General features: G+C 32.9%; 2 protein-coding genes across 5 annotated transcripts in view; both read left to right on the plus strand.

Moving 5' to 3' along the window:
• Positions 1–9,303, plus strand: LOC143253075 (uncharacterized). The gene has a single exon (XM_076506279.1). It carries the CDS (start codon positions 6,903–6,905, stop codon positions 7,359–7,361), a length of 459 nt encoding a protein of 152 aa, XP_076362394.1. The 5' UTR covers positions 1–6,902; the 3' UTR covers positions 7,362–9,303.
• Positions 1–14,967, plus strand: part of LOC143253074 (testis-expressed protein 11-like) — a 46,164-nt gene extending 31,197 nt beyond the window's left edge. For all 4 annotated transcript variants that reach the window (XM_076506275.1, XM_076506276.1, XM_076506277.1 and 1 more), the window contains one exon: positions 9,317–14,967. In XM_076506275.1, the coding sequence (XP_076362390.1) occupies positions 9,317–9,496 (180 nt within the window). In that variant the 3' untranslated portion in view covers positions 9,497–14,967. The remainder of the gene's footprint in view (positions 1–9,316) is intronic.
• The last annotated feature ends 3,712 nt before the right edge of the window (positions 14,968–18,679 follow it).

Genomic DNA, 18,679 nt, shown 5'->3' on the forward strand with positions numbered 1-18,679 from the left:
GTAGAGATTATAGTATGTGTAATAAGCTTAGATGTTTGTAAAATCTTGAGACAATTTAATTTTTAATTTATGCTTACCAGTTGTGTCTACAAGCAGTTGTGGTAAATGGAAGATCTTATCACTTTCATAGAAACTTTAGATAATATGTGACTTACATAGAGTGTAATTGCCCACTGTCTTGTGTGATGTATTTTGATTCAGTAACTGAACCCAAGAGTTGTATTACTGATCTTTTTATTAAATAGCAAGTGCTAAGTAATAAGTGACCGTCAACTATAGTGAAGAAAAATAACAATTGAAAGTATACAATATGACAAAACGTTTTAGTAACATGGTATACGACTTGATCTGGTTATCAAGAACAACATATCTTCCTATAGCTTGTTTATAAAACACTTAAATGCCATATAAAACATATCAAAGTGTAGTAGACATAAATGTAGAATTGAATTAAAACATGTCAATCTATGAAGAATCCAGAATAGCATCGACACATACTTTCTCAGATTACAGTTCATTGAACACAAAAGTATCATTTACGAATAAAATGGCAAATTCTCTTATTAGATCCAAACCCACATGGTGAATCAGGGAAATTCCCACAAAACTCAATATTTTTGTTTATGATCAACAAAACTTAAACAATTGCTTACTGACTTTGGGGTGACTACAGTTGTAGTTTAAATACAAAAAACAGGGACAATTCAAATCTTAAAAGTTTCTTGTGTCTGCTTCATGATAACGACAATATTTCTTGTAACAGTCTCAACCTCACATGGATCTGATCCAGTGTACGGATGCTCACCTTTATACAATACTGTATCACTATGCACAGCATTTGAATTGGTTTATAATTGGGATCTAACACTCATATGTGAAAATACATTCAAAGGATTATATCATTGATTAAACAGTAAGCCATAGAACATTGTTATATATTTGGATAAAACTACATATAATGGAATATGAAAGAAATCCAAAGTTACAACTTGTACTATTTCTAAATGCACAAGATTCTCATTCCACAGATGTGGCTCGGCTAGGGCCACTTCTAACTAATACAAATTATTGTTTGGCACTGAAGATGCTTGAAACACTGCATGATACAAAATAGATAAATAGTGTTGACCAAAACTTTCATCAAAACTTCACACAGAGTATTTTGCACCAAGATTAAGACATAGTGATGCTAGCAACTTTCCATGTACTTTCTTTGTTTCATAATTTGCATCCAGCTTTTTATTCATTCAAATCACATAAGAGTTGCTGATTTAGCATTTGGAATATGTTTATTGGCTACCTTCATAGTTATTTGCATTATTTTATATGATAACTTTGCTCTGTATCTTTAACATCTATACTTTGGGTGTAATATATAAGCTACTATAGCCAGAAAAAGAAATCAAATTCCTAGGCTGCAGATTAATGACATCATGGCTCAGTGTTCTTCGACTGCTGATAAAAGTGATTTTCGTAATGTGTCTTCAAATAGTGTTGCTATATATATATTTTAAATTCATATGGGAACCATGTCAGGTAGCATTGGTTTATTACCTACCTTGGAGAGTGTATTAGACTGATTGCAACAGGCCCAATACTTCATCACTTTTATATATGGGTGATGGCTTAATGCTTTGTAGTTTTATATTCTTACATTTTATCAAATGCTTCCTTATTTAAGTAGCACTGTGAGAATAGGCTTAATTACAAAATCTCCATGTTGTCAGTAACTTTAAAATTGACTTGTTTCTTCTTGAAAGAAAGCCAGATGCCAGATTTTATTCAGTTGTTTGAACATATTACAGTTTTTGTTACAAGAAAATGCATGGTATTTGTATAACAATTTGGGGTCTGAAAACATTTCATTTGGGGCAATAAATTGATCAATAAACAGAATCTCTAGTCAACAAACAATATCTGTGTTGAAAGAATTATATCCATACTCTTCACTACCAATTACTTTTCTTTGTTAGGAATATTCTGAATATTCTAACCCGTTTTCATAATTTGGGTTAGACTGTCCATTTTATAGACCTCTTTTCTACGTGTACATGCACTGTTTCTGTATACCAATAATAGTTCACAGTTAACACATTCCATTCCTTGTATTTTCAGCTTTCAAAATATGTGATAAACATGATGAACAGTTTGAAACTTTTGAAGTACAAAATATCAACAAATTGCAATGACTTTAGATTAATAGTCTATTTCACTATCAAAAAACATGAATTAAGCTTAATTTGTCAAAAGTAAATAATAAATGGAAACAATGGATATCTTTATGTATGGTACCTACTAACTAATTGCTAAGCAGCTTATTAAATGATCTCAGATTTTTGCACTTTTTTTACATTGTTAGCAAATAATAGAGTAACAAACAAAACTTTGAGGAACCTGTTTTAAATGTTTGTAGGCTAAAAACTTAATCTGTTACAATCACTATAATTAGAAATTAAAATTGAGTTATTGCATGAGGTGCCACATATTATTTATAAAATAAAATACTAATGAAAAAATATCTGACATTTTCCAGAAAATTATTTTATGGTAAAATTATAGAAATTATTTAAATATGTTGAATAGGTACATGAATGGAAAGACAAACTATATTTTAATTTTCAGTATACTGAAATGTTAATTTGTTGCTATTGCCCTTGTTATGATTTCAGGGAAAACTGAGTTAACCTTAAGCAATGTATTAAAGTCCATATAATAAAAGAAGGTTAATTCAACAAACTGTTTTGCTCCCTGCTCTCTTGTGGTTTAGAAGAAACTCTGAGGGCTGAAAATGATAAAAATTGTGGTTTGATACTCATGATTTGTACAACATGTAACTTTGTGCTAATTGTTTTCCCTGCTAAATTTTTTTTACAATACAACCCTCCCCTTCATGATAATATTTGTTTTCACATTATATCTTATGGATATAATGAAATAAAGCTATGAAAGAATTTTCAAACTTCAAATAATGTGTCATTTATCTTTTTTTGTTCTCTTTGACCAGTTGAGTCCCCGCTGGTACAGCGATAAGTCCACAACACTAAAATCAGGGGTTTCAATTTCCCTTGTTGGACTCAGCAGATAGCCTGATGTGGATTTGCTATGAGAAAACACACACATGACCAGTAGATTTTCTTGGAATTGTATGCTTTGAAGCACATGTCTGGATTGACAGGAATTTTACAATCTATACAATACCAACAAGACTTTTCGAAATTTTTGGCACATGTGCAATGATGTAGTTGGTCAAGGCTTTTTTACAGTTTTTTATATTTTTCCAGTAAATGCCTCTTTACTCCTCCAAAGAGCCTTATGGGTGGATCAGATCTTTGTGTTTTTATGACAACTGTTCCTAGGAGGTCATTACTCTCAGATGCAGAGTTCTCTTCAGCTGTGCTACCAAATTCAAAGATTGATTTTACACAGATCATGAGAATATGAAATAACACCATCTTCTGCTCCTGCTTTTGTTATACAGCACTTGAGAGTTAAATACCAAAGAAGGAAGGTAACTTTCTTACTCCACTGTGCAGTTCATTTAGTGCAGAAATAGTATTTTGCCATCTGATCACAGTGAACAATCCCCAACAGATGTTTGGATAATATATTTCAGTTTCATTTTTGGTTGCCTTGTCCTTCTTTTCAATATCACTAAGTGAGAAGTCAGGTTTAGTAGATATCATCTTAACTAATCTCTTATCCATCCACATTAGGAACATTATATTGTCCTTCTGTCAACATCAAACCCCACTCTTATTTAGAGTGGCACCTTCAAATTTCAAGGATGGCAGGAGTCCATGGTTGACTTGAACAGTTCCACATGTTTGTGTCTTGTTTGCAAGCAAATGACTAGATACTAATACCCCATTGTGAAAGTTATCCATATACACCTTGTAATTCTGACCATACAAATGTCTGAGAAGATCATCACAAATTTGATGCACAGAGTATCCCATACCACAGTAAAGGATATAGTTCCAAATGTATACCAAATCTGGTTTACAAAGTATATAACCCCTCATACCATATTTATCTGATTTCTGAATGTTATAGAGTCTAAATATGGACCACCCTTCCATTTCAACATCCTCTCATCTAATGATAACTGCTTTTCAGGCATGTACAGAGTGTATAACTTTTCTATGATATTATTATAAACTAGACATACTTTGTGTAATCTAGAAATCACATGGATTGAATTATGCATCATTATTGTTGAAATATGGAAACTTAGCAATCATAAGGAATTTGTCTCTTGACATGACACTATTGAAAAATAGTGTGACTAACATGACATCTGTAATCCAATAACATGTTCAGCTGAGTTTTTTTTATTACGCCTGTAAGGAATATAAGTCCAAGAAATTTCCACATTTATGAGACAGTGACATCTTTCCAGGAATGAGCTCAGGATTTTGCCTTCAGTAGAGTGCCTTTGAAAAATTGTGAAGCATAGGGGTTGTTTCTCAAACAAGTAAATCCATGAAATCATCTGTTAGAATAAGCCATAAATAGTCAAAAGGACCAGCAGCATCAGGAAGTTGCACAAATAGATCAGGAGTGCCAGTGAATGCAAAGACATTTGGCTGTACAATATTTCACTCCAGCCCTTTTCAAGATCACCATTGATCTCTTTTTGCATTCCTACCTCCACTTTTTCTAAAGCCATATTCTCAGCCGTGGTTTTGTTATCTATTAGGAGCCAGCTCATCAGGTGGGGGATCATCATCATCCCACCTGGATTCTTTGCTAACTTACTTGTCTTCATCACTGCTACTCGCTTCATTCACATTGAAGTCTGATTTAGCACTATCAGAATTATCATTTTCAGTGAACCTTTCTGCTTTTCAGTCACTGTCACTGAATATATTATCCAAAACATCATGAAAAACAAGATGGTGTGTTCTCATTAGTGCAGCCATCTTGAATTGCTGACATGCAACTAACATAAGTCTTTTACTGAGATAATCTACTATATCTATAATTCCCAGAATATGATGAATAATTCACTATATGGTTAAAAGAAGATGCCACTGCCTTATAGTGTCATAGTATATAAGAACTGAACATATTCATTGTTAGCTCTGGAGGGCAGCTAACTAAAAATTAAACATACTTCTTTTAAGAAGGAAGAGTGTTAACAACAAACAAAGTATTGTACAGAATATCTGAGTAAATCAGTTTTTGAGAGTGAAATAAATAAACTGGAAAAGTGTAATGTACAAATGAATGATCTTTATTATATCACAATTAAAACACAAACACAATGTGTGAACTTCCTTTTATAGACACAGGATGATTACTTGTGCTGGATCAGGTAATTTTATGTCACACTGATGAAGCTAAGATTATTCATAATATCATAATTCAGTGTTACTTACATAACAAGTAATATCAAGAACAACTAGTGTGACCCATATGACTGGTCATTTTCATTCAGGTATATGAGAGGCCTTAACCTTAATTGAAATACTACCTTATCTATCTTTGAAGAATACTGCTTACATTCTTATGCAACATGCAACATCATAGCCAAGACCTCCATGGCCAGAAATAATTAATCTATCTTTCAATAACAATACCAGCAATGAAAATGAAATCTTTAACACAAACCAAAGCTAAACCTTAAGGTATTTCTATCCCATTTGTTGTATTTTTCACCTTGAAAAATAGATATTTGCAACTGTAAAATGTCTACTTACAGTTTCTGCAACATATTTTATCAAAACACCCCTATGTATTGCTCTAAAATGGTGTTGAAAAACATAATCCTGAATTGAAAATTAAAATCTTCCCATAGCAACTGCCCTATCAGTGTAATACATGGCTATTTACAATCTCTTTGGTGGTAATTTTGTCAATTTTTTGTGATATAAACTTGATTCATAATAAAGTGGCTGATCTTAAAAGACCACAGTGACACTGAAACTATTTGTTGCCTTCACTCTGATGAAGCTAACAAATCTTCCAGTGAACAGTGTAGCTACTACATCCATTTCTTAAATTTTGCTCCCTCAGTATGGATTCCTGTACATGGTTAGGGGGCTTCCCAGAGAAGGTTGTTTCAGTTTACCTTCTCTGGGATCAAACATCCACCCATGTGTTTGCACCATGCATGATGACCCATGAAGGGGAGGTGAAGATCCTGGTGGTTGAGGGGCCCAACCTTAACACACCACTTTGGCCTTGAATTTCTGTAGAAAGGTGGCCTTGGTGTGCCTCCCCAAGGTCAAAATCAGCTGGTCCACTTGTGCTAGAGTCAACCAAGTACCAGTGTTAGACGTTCTCAACAGGTGTTGTGGACATTGTGTCTGATGCTGATGTTTGGATATATTGCTCTCGAAACCCTGGCATTGCTGCAATATACTTCTTTAGCATTGTAGTGCATCCCCTCATATTGCTCCATGATGAGTGGGAACAGTGGGCACTGAAATGTATTACCCTTATTATTAATACTTCCATCCATGAAAAAATAGAAATTAAAAAAATTGAGAAAAACAAATTATTGGAAAATGACCATGCATGGTCAGCTCTGTTGTACTGATTCTGTACCTTGATTACTGATCATGCATTCCTTATCCAAGAAATCCTAGGGCAAATGTCTCCCTTTTTTATTCAAAAGGGATTAGAGGAACTTCTGGCTCCTCCAAGTCAGTAATGAAGTTACAATCTGGAGACATTTTGGTGGAAATGACATCTTCACCAAAACATACTAAACTCCCCTTGAATTTGAAAAGCATTGGGGATATACCCATTGAAGCTTCTCTCCATGCAACCTTGAATTCTTCCAGGGGAGTTATAGTTGAGAGGGATTTAAAGAACATTTCCAAGTTGGAGATGCTGTTTTCTCTAGCCAAAGTATTTTTGTGGTGCGTCAAATCTCTACTGACAAAGACAGAATAATGATTCATACAAATGCTATTATTTTGACATTTACGTTGCCACGTCCATCTTCCACTATCAAAGCAGGATACTTAAATTGTAATGTTAGGCCATATATTCCAGACCCTCTCCAATGTTTTCAGTGCCAGAGATTTGGATATTCAAGGACCTCTTTTCGTGGATCTTTAATGTGTGCTTGTTGTGGTGACGAAGACCACGATGCTTATGAATGTGAACTTGAACCACAGTGTGTCAACTGCAGTGGTTCACACTCCTCATACTTTCATTCTTGCCCTAAGTGGGTGGAAGAGAAAGAGGTACAATGTTTGAAGACTGTAAACAATATCTCTTATCCAGAGGCTTGGAAATATGCTGCTGCACTCTGTTCTACTGCCAGTGGGAGTGCAAACAGATCTATCCATGTCTCCAACAGAGTCATTTTCAAATCACTTCAAGATTTTTTTGCTCTTCATGATTGAGAGAGTGGACAAGTAATGTCAACTCCCATCTTTGTCCCCATCACTTCTTCCAGTGGCTCTTTGAATCCACTTTCTTTGGTTCCAGGTTCTGGTGTTTCCTTGGGTCCATCTTCTTCTCCAACACTGAGATGCAGAATGATTATTCATTCACACCCTCAGTTGCTTGGATCTTCTTCTAATGACAGAAACCTGCCCACTCGACTCAGGACAAGATCCATGAAGGTCAGTAGACTTCCTTGCAATAAAGAAAAGAGATGTGATTGAAAACAGGAGAGCTTTCTGCCAAATTCTCTTCCACATAAATAAAAATGGCTACATTGATACAGTGGAACTGAATTGTTTTGTGTTACTTTCAAATTCATCAATATTTGAGGTCCTTGGTTTGTTCTAGTGTCCAAAACTAGTAATGCATCCATCAGTGGGCTATAACCACCTTAACGAAATAAAAAAAGTATCAAATAATAATACTAAAAACAGTAAAATCATATTTACAAAATCGACCCACAATAATTTAAGCTCTTTGAATAAAATACTTTAAACAAAGTTAACATAGCATTGGACAGAACAGAAAAGTAATCCCTTACAAAATCAGCAATGTAATAACATTAAATAAAAATAACTTATAAGAGAGAAAATTTGAACATGAATAATAAAACAAGAGTAAAACTAAAGTAAAGGAAGCATGTATTATATATATATTTATGTGACATCTACAACCTATAAATTAAAAAAAGTAAATATATACAAAATATACACCTACCTCAACAGTAGAAATGAAATCCAACTTAGTGTACCTTAACTCTGGCTACAGATCCTCAAAATAAGCAGTGGATCAACTAACTGACTTCTCTGTTATCCCTTAAGATTTTTCTTGAGCCTTGGTTAAGGCTTGCCAGTTTTTAATCAACTTTGCCTGCAGCTGGCACATTTCTTTTTTAACCAGGAAGGAAGATTAATCATCTGTGCAGTTGGCATTATTCCTGGTTCCACTTTAGTAGCAGTATTTGCTGCATTGTTAGGACAGTGATGATGATGATGATGGTGGGTAGGGTTCTTGACAGGTCAACTATCAGTTGTCATTGAGGTAATAGTTTGACTGGTGTTGCTGCCCTATGCTACATCTCAGTAATGACCAACTCAGCTGTAGTCTGTGTTTGGATAATGTCAAGGTGAAATCCTTTTTGTTGACACTGAAAGCCCTCATCATCATTGTTGATGGCACTAGCGAAGTGGTAGCAGACATCTTCAGTATCCTATTGAAAAATAAAGAAGACTGTAATGCAAATATATGATGTCATTGACTCATGTGACTGATCATTCTCATTCAAGAATAGGGGAGGCTATAACCTAACAATATCGTTTTATGTGTCACATCACAGCCATGTCATAAGTAAAACAATTGTAACCCCCTAAAGTATGACAAGAAACAAAGGCAACTAGAACAACATCAAGTAAATACTTTTCTGATTACATATTATTTGAAACAACACGTACTCAGTAATAACTGAAATTTTAGGATAATACATTATTAAAACAAGAAAGTACAAATGCTTGGTATATTTGCATACCACACTCTTTTGTACAATCTTATATGAAAATCATCATAACTGTCATTATATTTGAAGGGTTTTATGCAAACTTTAGAATTTATTGTTCTTATTTTTAACAATGAGTATTACTGATATATAGTTTTATGTTAAGGTGTAATTTAAGTTTATGAGGTAGGTATCATGTTCTTAGTTTAATGTTAGTTAAATTCTAAGTGAACTTTCATGTTTTAGTTACAACAGATCCAGTGTAAGTTTACACAATTGTTTAGGTTTTGATGGAAAACTAGTATTTGGTGCTAGTTATAATTGTGTTATAACATATTTTTAAATAAAGACTTAGACTGTAGTGTTGAGCTGTAATTGCCACTATTGTTCTGTAATTTTATGTTATTGAAATTAAAACAGGTAGTGTGGCTGCTGACCAAAACTTGGAACTTTGGAGTTCAGAATTACTTACAAGAAAATCTGGCCACAGCAAAAGAATGGTGTGGAATATCCTTTCAGTTTCTTCAAGCTCTCCCAACATTTAAAACTTCTTATGAAAACAAACTTCAACAGTATTACAAGAGGCTTTTTGAAACTTAGCCTGCTAAACCTAAAAAACAAAATAACATTGATATCATTTATAGTGCTTCAATGATGCTTATATATACTTATAAGTCTGTTTTCAATATTTAAAAAATGATGAATTAGATTCATCATACTGTTATATGTATATGTACCTTGTGAACAAATTTGTGTATTTTTAATATATTATTTATTTGGAAAAAGACAAATAGGTAGTCTGTGTTATAACTACCTGCAACAGTTTTTTCAAAATAATACTTAACCATATGCAATATAAGGAACTTTAATGAGATGTTTTAAACAAATGTTAGAGTAGTAACTTTTCAAGCTATAATTAATCACAATTAACCATAAGTTTTTCAGAAGCAATTATTTTCAACTACCGTACAGTTACTAAGTGAAAAGCATATCAAGATAAAATTTGAACACAATTTACTGCAAGAGCTATAGAATTAAACCTAAGTAAGTGCTAGCAGCTATTCATAAACATTTCAAAAATTAACATTTTGGTAGATCTTGGATATGCAATTAAATTAATTAAATTTAAAAAATATTTTGTTCTTGTTCTCAGGTATTAAATTTAACATTACTAGTGATACATAAACCTTGGTACTATGTTTACTATTTTTATTTTGTTATCAGTACTAACCTATCTTTTTGTTAATCTCTGAAATATATGTCAATGAGTAGCTTTCCAAGCTAAACTTTTATTTGAGTTATTAAACTGTCTGGCATAATATATCATTTGTAACCTCAAAATTAATAAAAACACTGAAAAAAAACGTTTCAACGTATTTATACAAAGTTGCATTGTTTTATAGAAAATATACATATAATTTGTGTTTACATAATCAGAGAAATAAAAAATTAACCAAAAATCAAGAATTAATTTTTAATAAAACTAAACCCCTCTGTTCTGGTGGACACATTTGATTTTAAAAATATTCTGTTTTCCCACATCTGGCCTAACAGTAACAAAAAGTGTTTGCAGACCAGGCATGTAGGTTTATCACAAAATACCCTGAACATGCATTTTGATTCATAAAATTTGAGAAGTGTATTGTTTATAATACTGCTATAGGAAAAACCCACAAAATAGTGACAAGTTCTTTCAACTTTAGACACAACGATACAAAAGTTGGAGTTTCTTCACATGTCACTTGCATTTTTCATTGATACTTTATATGTGAAATAAAAAGTCTCTTGATTTACAATTCTAGAAACATACAGCGGGTTTGTAAATCATTGTTATTCATTCTTTGACATATGATTTAAATTGTATTGTAATTACATCCAGACTTAAATTGTTAGTTAATTTATAATTTATAAATCATTGTGCAATCCTATACTAATTCCAGGCATCATATAGTTATTACACTTTACTTGTTAAAGATTTATGGTGTATTCTTTAACTTGTTGACACCAATATTTATATTATAGTTAAATTTTCTCTTTAAACAGAATCTCATGTTATTATTAATGTTTTGAATGTTTTATAAGCCACAGCTGTTTAAAATAAAATGTTAGACTTATTAGGATAAGTAGTACAATTAAAGGATTTCATGTGTATTGTAAATTACCTGTTTCATAAGTTAAACTATTTTACTGTTAGCTAATGCAAGGTAAATTATTTATGTTGTATTACCCATGTTACTATTTGTTATGAGTGTATTATTTATTTTGTGTATGTTCTTAATAAAGAGCCACTTCAAACTGGTCATAGGAGAGGAAACGGTGTCACTTCAGAGAGACTGTTTTACTCAGGAACCCAAACCATGCTGGATTCAAACCTCACCATGGGTCAAACAAACATCAACACATCTTAGCATTGTCATGCAGCCACACTAGTATTCAGTGGGTAAACAGACATTTCTTGGTCCTCCCATTATTTATATGACACAACCTATGCTACCAATGCCTCTGCCAGGATGTTATGAAGGAAGGGAAAACATAATATTTGCTTTGCCCATAGAATGTTATGTCAATTTTGAGTGAATATCCATACCTTACCAAACATCAAAGTAGACTGATAGTTTAAATGGTACAGGAGAGCCACAAGCAGACAATGAACAATGCATCTACAGTTCTGGGAATCTAAAGGAATCCAACTCACTTTACAAGACCAACTTGTGCCAAAAAATGTAGTGGTCATCCCACTCTTTCAAGGCTGGATGGTTTTGTATGTATCTGTTGAAGTACAAGTTAAAAAAATTGAATTTCTGGCTGATACAAAATTGAGAAAAACACTAGTAGTTCTCACTGTGATCTGACATGGATCTCACTTGGATCAACTGACATGGAAATAATTTTGGTAAATGGATTAAAATCAAACATGAACAGAGAGGTCATACTCTCACTGTATCTAGGAAGTTGTATCTGCAGCATGAGGGTAGTCACTATTAACCTCAGTTTGGACATTGACAACCTTGGAATGGATGTACTGTACTTATCAGTCAGTTTTTTTATCTGTGCAACAAATGAACTGATGTTCCATGGTCAAGTTATCTGATGTAGGCCATATTGACCATTGAAATAGTGAACTGCACAAGTGCATATGGGTGAGAAAGTCACAGTACTTCCAGGTACATAAATAGCATACCATTTTTTATTAAGGGTGAAGCCCAGTGCATCGGTGCCATGTAATGTGTTTGTAGAGCCCATATATGAAATAAGCTTTTCCTGTCTAGAAAACTCAGGCAATAGTTTAAGTGGGCATGATGTTCTAGTGTTGTTTTAGAATTATGAATGATTAATTTTTCAGCTTTGGTAATAGTCCTTGCTACTGGTAACTCTGGGGTTGTGCTACATCTGAAAGTGGATATATGATTACCAACGCATCTAGACTCAAACAGTGGTAGCAACTTGTTGACGTGTTGATGGAATATACTGGAGTAGATAGACACACAGTATCTCATTGATACATATAATGCACATTTGATTCAACAACCTTTACACAGGCTTCTCTGGAGCACCAGAGATGTAGCCCATTCTAAAATACAATGTAATTTAAAGGATGGGATCATACAGCCTTCAAGGAGTTCTTGCTCATATTCTGTATTAATTGTCCATAGAAAGAAATATACACTCACCTTCTTCATTGATTTTTAGATAGGTAAATTTAGTAATTTGCATTTACACTTTTCTATTACAGTAGACAAATGATTGTCTGAATACATTAAAATGGGCCGATTATTTCAATATGTTAGACAATCTGAATACTTGCAAGTTTCTGTGTGTATGTGTTTTCTTATAGCAAAGCCACATCAGGCTGTCTGCTGAGTCTACCAATACTTGTAAATTAAACTGGATGAAAGAGCAGACCTAAGACTTTTTTCAGCAGGAAAGAAGGTTTCTATGAGATTTACATCATGACATTTACATATTTGGTTTAATCTGTCTAGCTATGTCACTTCTGAGAGGCTAATGTAGCCTACACTAATACAGCATCATGGGAGAAGTAGTGATTTATATTGATAATATCTTAATGTTTGGTTGCATAATCGAGTTTGCAGCTGATAATCTACAAATAGTATTCCAGTAAATGAAATTTGGAAAATTGGAAGTTAAACCATGAAAATATGCATCCATGCACATAGAAGTAGAATTACTTAGTCATATTGTAGGTGAAGGAGGAATCTTCATGCATCTTGCTAGAATATCAGTAGTATGAGATTGGCTTCAACTTGCGACAAAACTAGAAGTCCATAGTTTCACCTCGTATTACTACTGTTTTGTGAACTTCTGAAAGATCATACTATTATTATTGGCCCTCACTAAAGCAGGAACAGACTGCACATAAATTGAGCAATGCAAAAAAAATTGTCCTTACAGTGTACATTAATAGAAGCCTTAGTGTCAGTGTATTTATGACACCAATGCCAATGAGTGGAATAAAAGCAGTGTTATCAAAGTTGGATGATAAAGAAGAATGTGTAATCACATATGATAGCCATACATGAATAACATTGAATGCAGATACTGTACAACAGAAACTGTTTAGTTATTGTCTTTATAAAACACTTTGAATTTCATGCAAAACTACTCAAAGGCTATCTGCACTAGCCATCCTCAATTTAGCAGTGTAAGATTAGAGGGAAGGCAACTAGTCACCACCACTCTTTTACCAATGAATAGTGGGATTGACCCTCATATTATAAGGCCCCACAGCTGAAAGGGCGAGCGTGTTTGGTGTGACAGGGATTTGAACCTGCGACCCTCGGATTACAAACCGAGTACCTTAACCGCCTGGCCATGTCAGGTCAAACAGCTTGGTATACCCACTGTTTTATTTGATTGAGATAGAATATTTTCAGTCTTAACATTAAGTACAAGATATACTGTATCTTGTACTTAATACTTAATAATGTACTAGGGATAATCACAGAATAACAGCTTAGGATTTTTTATGTATGCATATTTTTTGTTAAAAGATTTGTATTATAATGTTATTTTGTATTTTTAAATTGTTAAATTTTAATTGGATTATATGGCATTATAGAAAGGTTTCCATTATTGAAATTTTCAATGTCTAACTTTTTATACTTTTCTGTTTGTGTGTGTATGCTTGTATCTCTGTTGAAGGATTTATTTCTTTATTGTGCATAATTTCATTTTTACAGGGTGTATGTGTATAGTTACTATACTATTGTCTTTCTAAAAGGAATTATTTTTATATTCTGATACTTTATTATTTTGTTAAAGGGTATATTAGTTGTAACTTTTGAATTATATTTTCTTTGTTCAAAGGTTGAAATGTCTGTGTGGCATGCAAGTGTTTTCAGGAGTGAGAGAAAGTTAGCTTGTGTATTCTTCAAACAGTATACTAGTTTAAAGTTTATTGGTTTGAAGTTAAAAATAATTGTTGGCTTGAGACCAAACCTGAAGTAGTGAAGAGAAGAAAGTGTGATATGTGAATATACCTTGCATTTCTTTCTTCTTATATCATTACAGTATTTGTTCTCAGTTTATTATTGATTCCGTATATGTATAGGTTTCAAATTATATTTGGTCAGGAAAGTTATTAACTTCATCTCACTCCAGCTACCTTTGTTATTCTGTAGATGATGATATCTGTTCTACCTGTAAATACTTTAGGGTAATACTACTGGTTGTGCAAAAATGTCAACAGTAATGCCCTACAATAGTAGTTCAGGTGATATCTTAAGGTTATGACATCACCTATGTTTGAACAAGCATCACTTATTTTTCATCACATGCATAAAATAACATACTTTATTTGAATACATAGATAACCAACATTGTTTTCAACCTTTACACACGTTTAATTTAAACATACAAATTTTTCACTTTGGATTTTAAATGTATATATTTTTACAAATTTAGTTTTATATTACTTTATATTTTAAAGTATATTAAGAAAATTGAAATACAATATTTTACACAGATTTTAAATTTTAGTTATTTTTCATTTATGTATTTCTTTATTCACCTGCTATCTATGAGCATACATTCTTACATGTAAAGTTATCATCTATTCACTTTTAAAACATACGTGAAATGATTCACACACCATTTTGTTTTATGAACTTGAAACATAAAATTTTTTAATTATTTCTCATTATGTACATTTACTTTTTAATTGTGCAACTAAGACACTTTTAATGCAGTAAACCAATTTGAGCTTTATTCTCATGTGTTACCTTTATAAAATTTAATCTTAAGAGCTTGTTTTTATACTTCCAAACCTTAAGAACTTCTTTCACACTTCAAATTATACAAGGTATACCTTTCATTTGCAATTTTTAAACTATTTAACTACTTTAGTGCATTTCAAAGTATTTATAGTGAAATAATAAACAGAAAATATCATATCTTTAACCACATACTATTGTCAAATAACAAGAAAATAACAACTGTATTAAGTAAGCTCCATATATATAGGATTGTTGGGTTGAGAGTAAATGAAGAGCTCCACAAGTTAAATTAAGGATTACATATTAAGTCATTCTAACTTTTTAGTTATATGTACAAAAAAGGAAAAGCTAAGTCTTTAATATAACTGTCACAAGTTTTGACATAAATAGAATGGAAGATCTGAGTCACTCACACTTGTCATTCAAGGTTACATTTAAAACAGAAGGTTGTCAAGAATAGCTACTGATTTGCAATTTTCAAAATTCATGAAATGGAAATCTTTCTTAATTTGTTTCAAGTCTGTTTTTTGGTCGTAGCAAAGCCTTCTCAAGAAAAAGACAGTTTTCTTGACCTATTCTTGGCCCATAGTAGTTTGTTTTTTTTCACAGACATTGATCCTTTACCTTTTAAATGAAGAGCTGTAACTGTCCAGTATGATGCATGTGTTTGACAATGGTATTTTGAATACATCATTCACAAAAGTGTCTGATCTATGGGAAGTTATTTTGATACAATCATATATAAGAGTTGTTTGGAGGTGATTGAATGGATATTGCTTGATCTTGTAGTCTTTGCTGAAACTCAATATAAGTGATGCATCTCTCCATCCATGTTAAAGAAATGAAACATCTTCAACCAAATAGACCATTTGAGACTGGAGATCTTATGGCAAAGAGTTTGTAATTTTTTGAAGGAAAAATAAATCTTTTTTATTTCCTTGCAAGAAATCACATTTTCTAACAGTCACTTCCATATTTTGGTCTTTTTCATTTATGTAGCTGGAGCAGGCTGGGTAGCTGGAAGACTAAATAGTTACCCCATTTCTAGATGCTATAGTTAGGTAGGTAATTTATCACTGTTACATATTATAATTTATTTTGGACAAGCCTACAATTTATTATGTAATGTATCATGATTTCAAATAACCTAAAACATACACCTTGTGCAAATTAATTGAAACAAATGGTCATTTTACAATATTTTCAGCATGGTGGCATGTGTAGGCTTGCTGGACCTGCTGATTTCCTTTAGTAGTAATTTTTTCACACAGATGGCGTCATTAGCTGTGTTTTGCAGTACGATCAATCTGTTTTTGGGGTATATGACGAAATTTTGAGGAATATTGCATCATTCGAAATTGTTTTAGAAGGGCAAGGAAACCAGTCAAAAAATAACTTCTTACCAACTCAATGAAGAGAAAACAGTATCATTGGGGTCTGAAATACAAGAACTGGATGCAAGAACAATGGAGGAAGGTGTTATTCAGTGACAAGACTCATTTTTTCATACAGGGTCAAAGAAGTCTGCATGTTTGCAGATCTTTATGTGAGAAATGTCAAGAATCTCACATCAATCAGTTTGTAAAGCATCCCTTGAAGAAGATGTTTTGGTGCTTTTTCAGCTACTATGGCATTGGAGGCATACATATCGTAGAAGGTATGATGCGAGGACCACAGTACATTGAAGTTTTGCAGAGAAGAGTCGTTCCAGAATTGAAAAAGAGATTTCCAGGTGGATCTGGCATTTTTCAGCAAAATCTGGCTCCGTGCTACACATCGAAACTTGTGAAGAATTTTATGACTACAATGCGAATAAAGGTGCTGGACTGGCCTGGAAACTCTCCGGACTTAAATTCTATTGAAAATATTTGGGCGATTTGTAAAGAAAGACTTCGGGGAAAAGACTGTACCACGAAAGATAAGTTAATTGAGGTGTGGTACCACGATCCAAAAATTAGTAAAGATTACAGTAAACTCGTGGACTCGATGTCAAAGCGGATCAATGATCTCCTGAAAAATAAAGGTGGTCATATCATGTATAAATTTGTGAGTAATTTTTGGATTCTCAGAAATAAAATGCAAAGAATTGAAAAAAATCGTAATTTTCCGTCTTGTTTCAATTAATTTGCACAAGGGTGTAGCTGTATGGTCTGTTTAGAATGTATACGTTACCCATATAAATAATGATAGAATAACTGGTAGTTGAAATAATACCTTGTAACTTCTTTCAATTTATACAATACTTCATTTCTGTGTCATTCAAAACCTTGCTATAATAGGCAATCAGATGTTCCTTTCACTGTTTTACTTGTGGCAAAACTGCTTCCACCATAAAATTACTGGTATCTGTGTCTAAAATGATTTCATCTTTTAAAGTTAAGTACACTAATAATGTATTAAGTATTGCCCAATTCCTTCTTAAGTTCATTGAATGCTTTTTCACAATGAACAGTCCAATAAAACTTATTTGGCTTGTCAAATACATTGTATAGAAAACAACCTATGACACAAAAAGGTATTATAAAATAACGATGGTAAAAAATCTCCTTATTTCAAACAGATTATTTTGTGTCTACCGATCTGGATGGAGTCAATTTTTGATAGATGTGTAGATACTCCTTCTCTGTTAAGTGTCCCAGCAGACTAATCTGTTGATGGGATAATTCACACATTTTGGAATTCAGTTTAAGTTTATCTTTTCTCAACTGTTCCAGAACTTCCATAAACCTTTATGAGCATTATCAAAGGTCTTTCCTTGTGTTATTTGTCACCCCAGTAAATAAATACGACATTTCAAGGTAGTTAAGACAGTACATACATGGTTTATCATTAGAAGGTATCAAAAACCTTACCTAATCTAAATTGAAACATAAGAAACTGCTAGAGTCAATTTCCTGTGGTAAAGGCCGTCTTATCTCTACGTCTTCTCACTCTCAAAGTCCAATGTTAAAACCTTTCTGATCTTGATAAAACACCCTAGGTGAAATCAAGTTGTGGCAGTGAGTAGATATCTTTAGTTGACTTCAATCACCTTCTGGTAGTCCAAGCAAAATCTTGTGGGTCCATTCTGTTTCTTTAAAAGTACAATATACTTCCATGTTCTTTAGCAAAAGTCTCAAATTGCTTTGGAAAGGAAAGTTCTCTGGCTAACTGATGTATTGGGACTGCATCTCCAGTATCAATCCTGTGAGGTATTATACTTGTTTGGCTTAAACTGGTACTGAATAACTAAAGCCAAAATCCTGTATCTGAAGCCAGTGCCACAACATTCATAGTAGTAGTTACAGTAGTAGAAGTCGTGACACGTAATTCGGAATTGTTATCCGACTGTGAACGAGAAAAAGGTTTGAAATAAAATGTCAAACCAAAGAAAAAAAGGTAAGTTAGCTTGGTAATAAACTACAGTGTACTAAGAACTAAAGAAAACTGAAAGTATTTCTTTGAAAAAGGAAATAAGCATTGCAGAAGTTTGCACGAAATTAGAGAACATTTGAGTGATTGTCAGGCGAAATTGAATAAAGTGAGTAACTCGCATCAGGAGGGTGCA

Source organism: Tachypleus tridentatus, chromosome 6 (assembly GCF_004210375.1).
Source record: "Tachypleus tridentatus isolate NWPU-2018 chromosome 6, ASM421037v1, whole genome shotgun sequence".
NCBI classification, from domain to species: Eukaryota; Metazoa; Arthropoda; class Merostomata; order Xiphosura; family Limulidae; genus Tachypleus; species Tachypleus tridentatus.

Bases quoted from the DNA above. Each gene is read 5' to 3' on its own strand.
- LOC143253075 (XM_076506279.1), top strand. From the start codon at position 6,903: ATGATTCATACAAATGCTATTATTTTGACATTTACGTTGCCACGTCCA.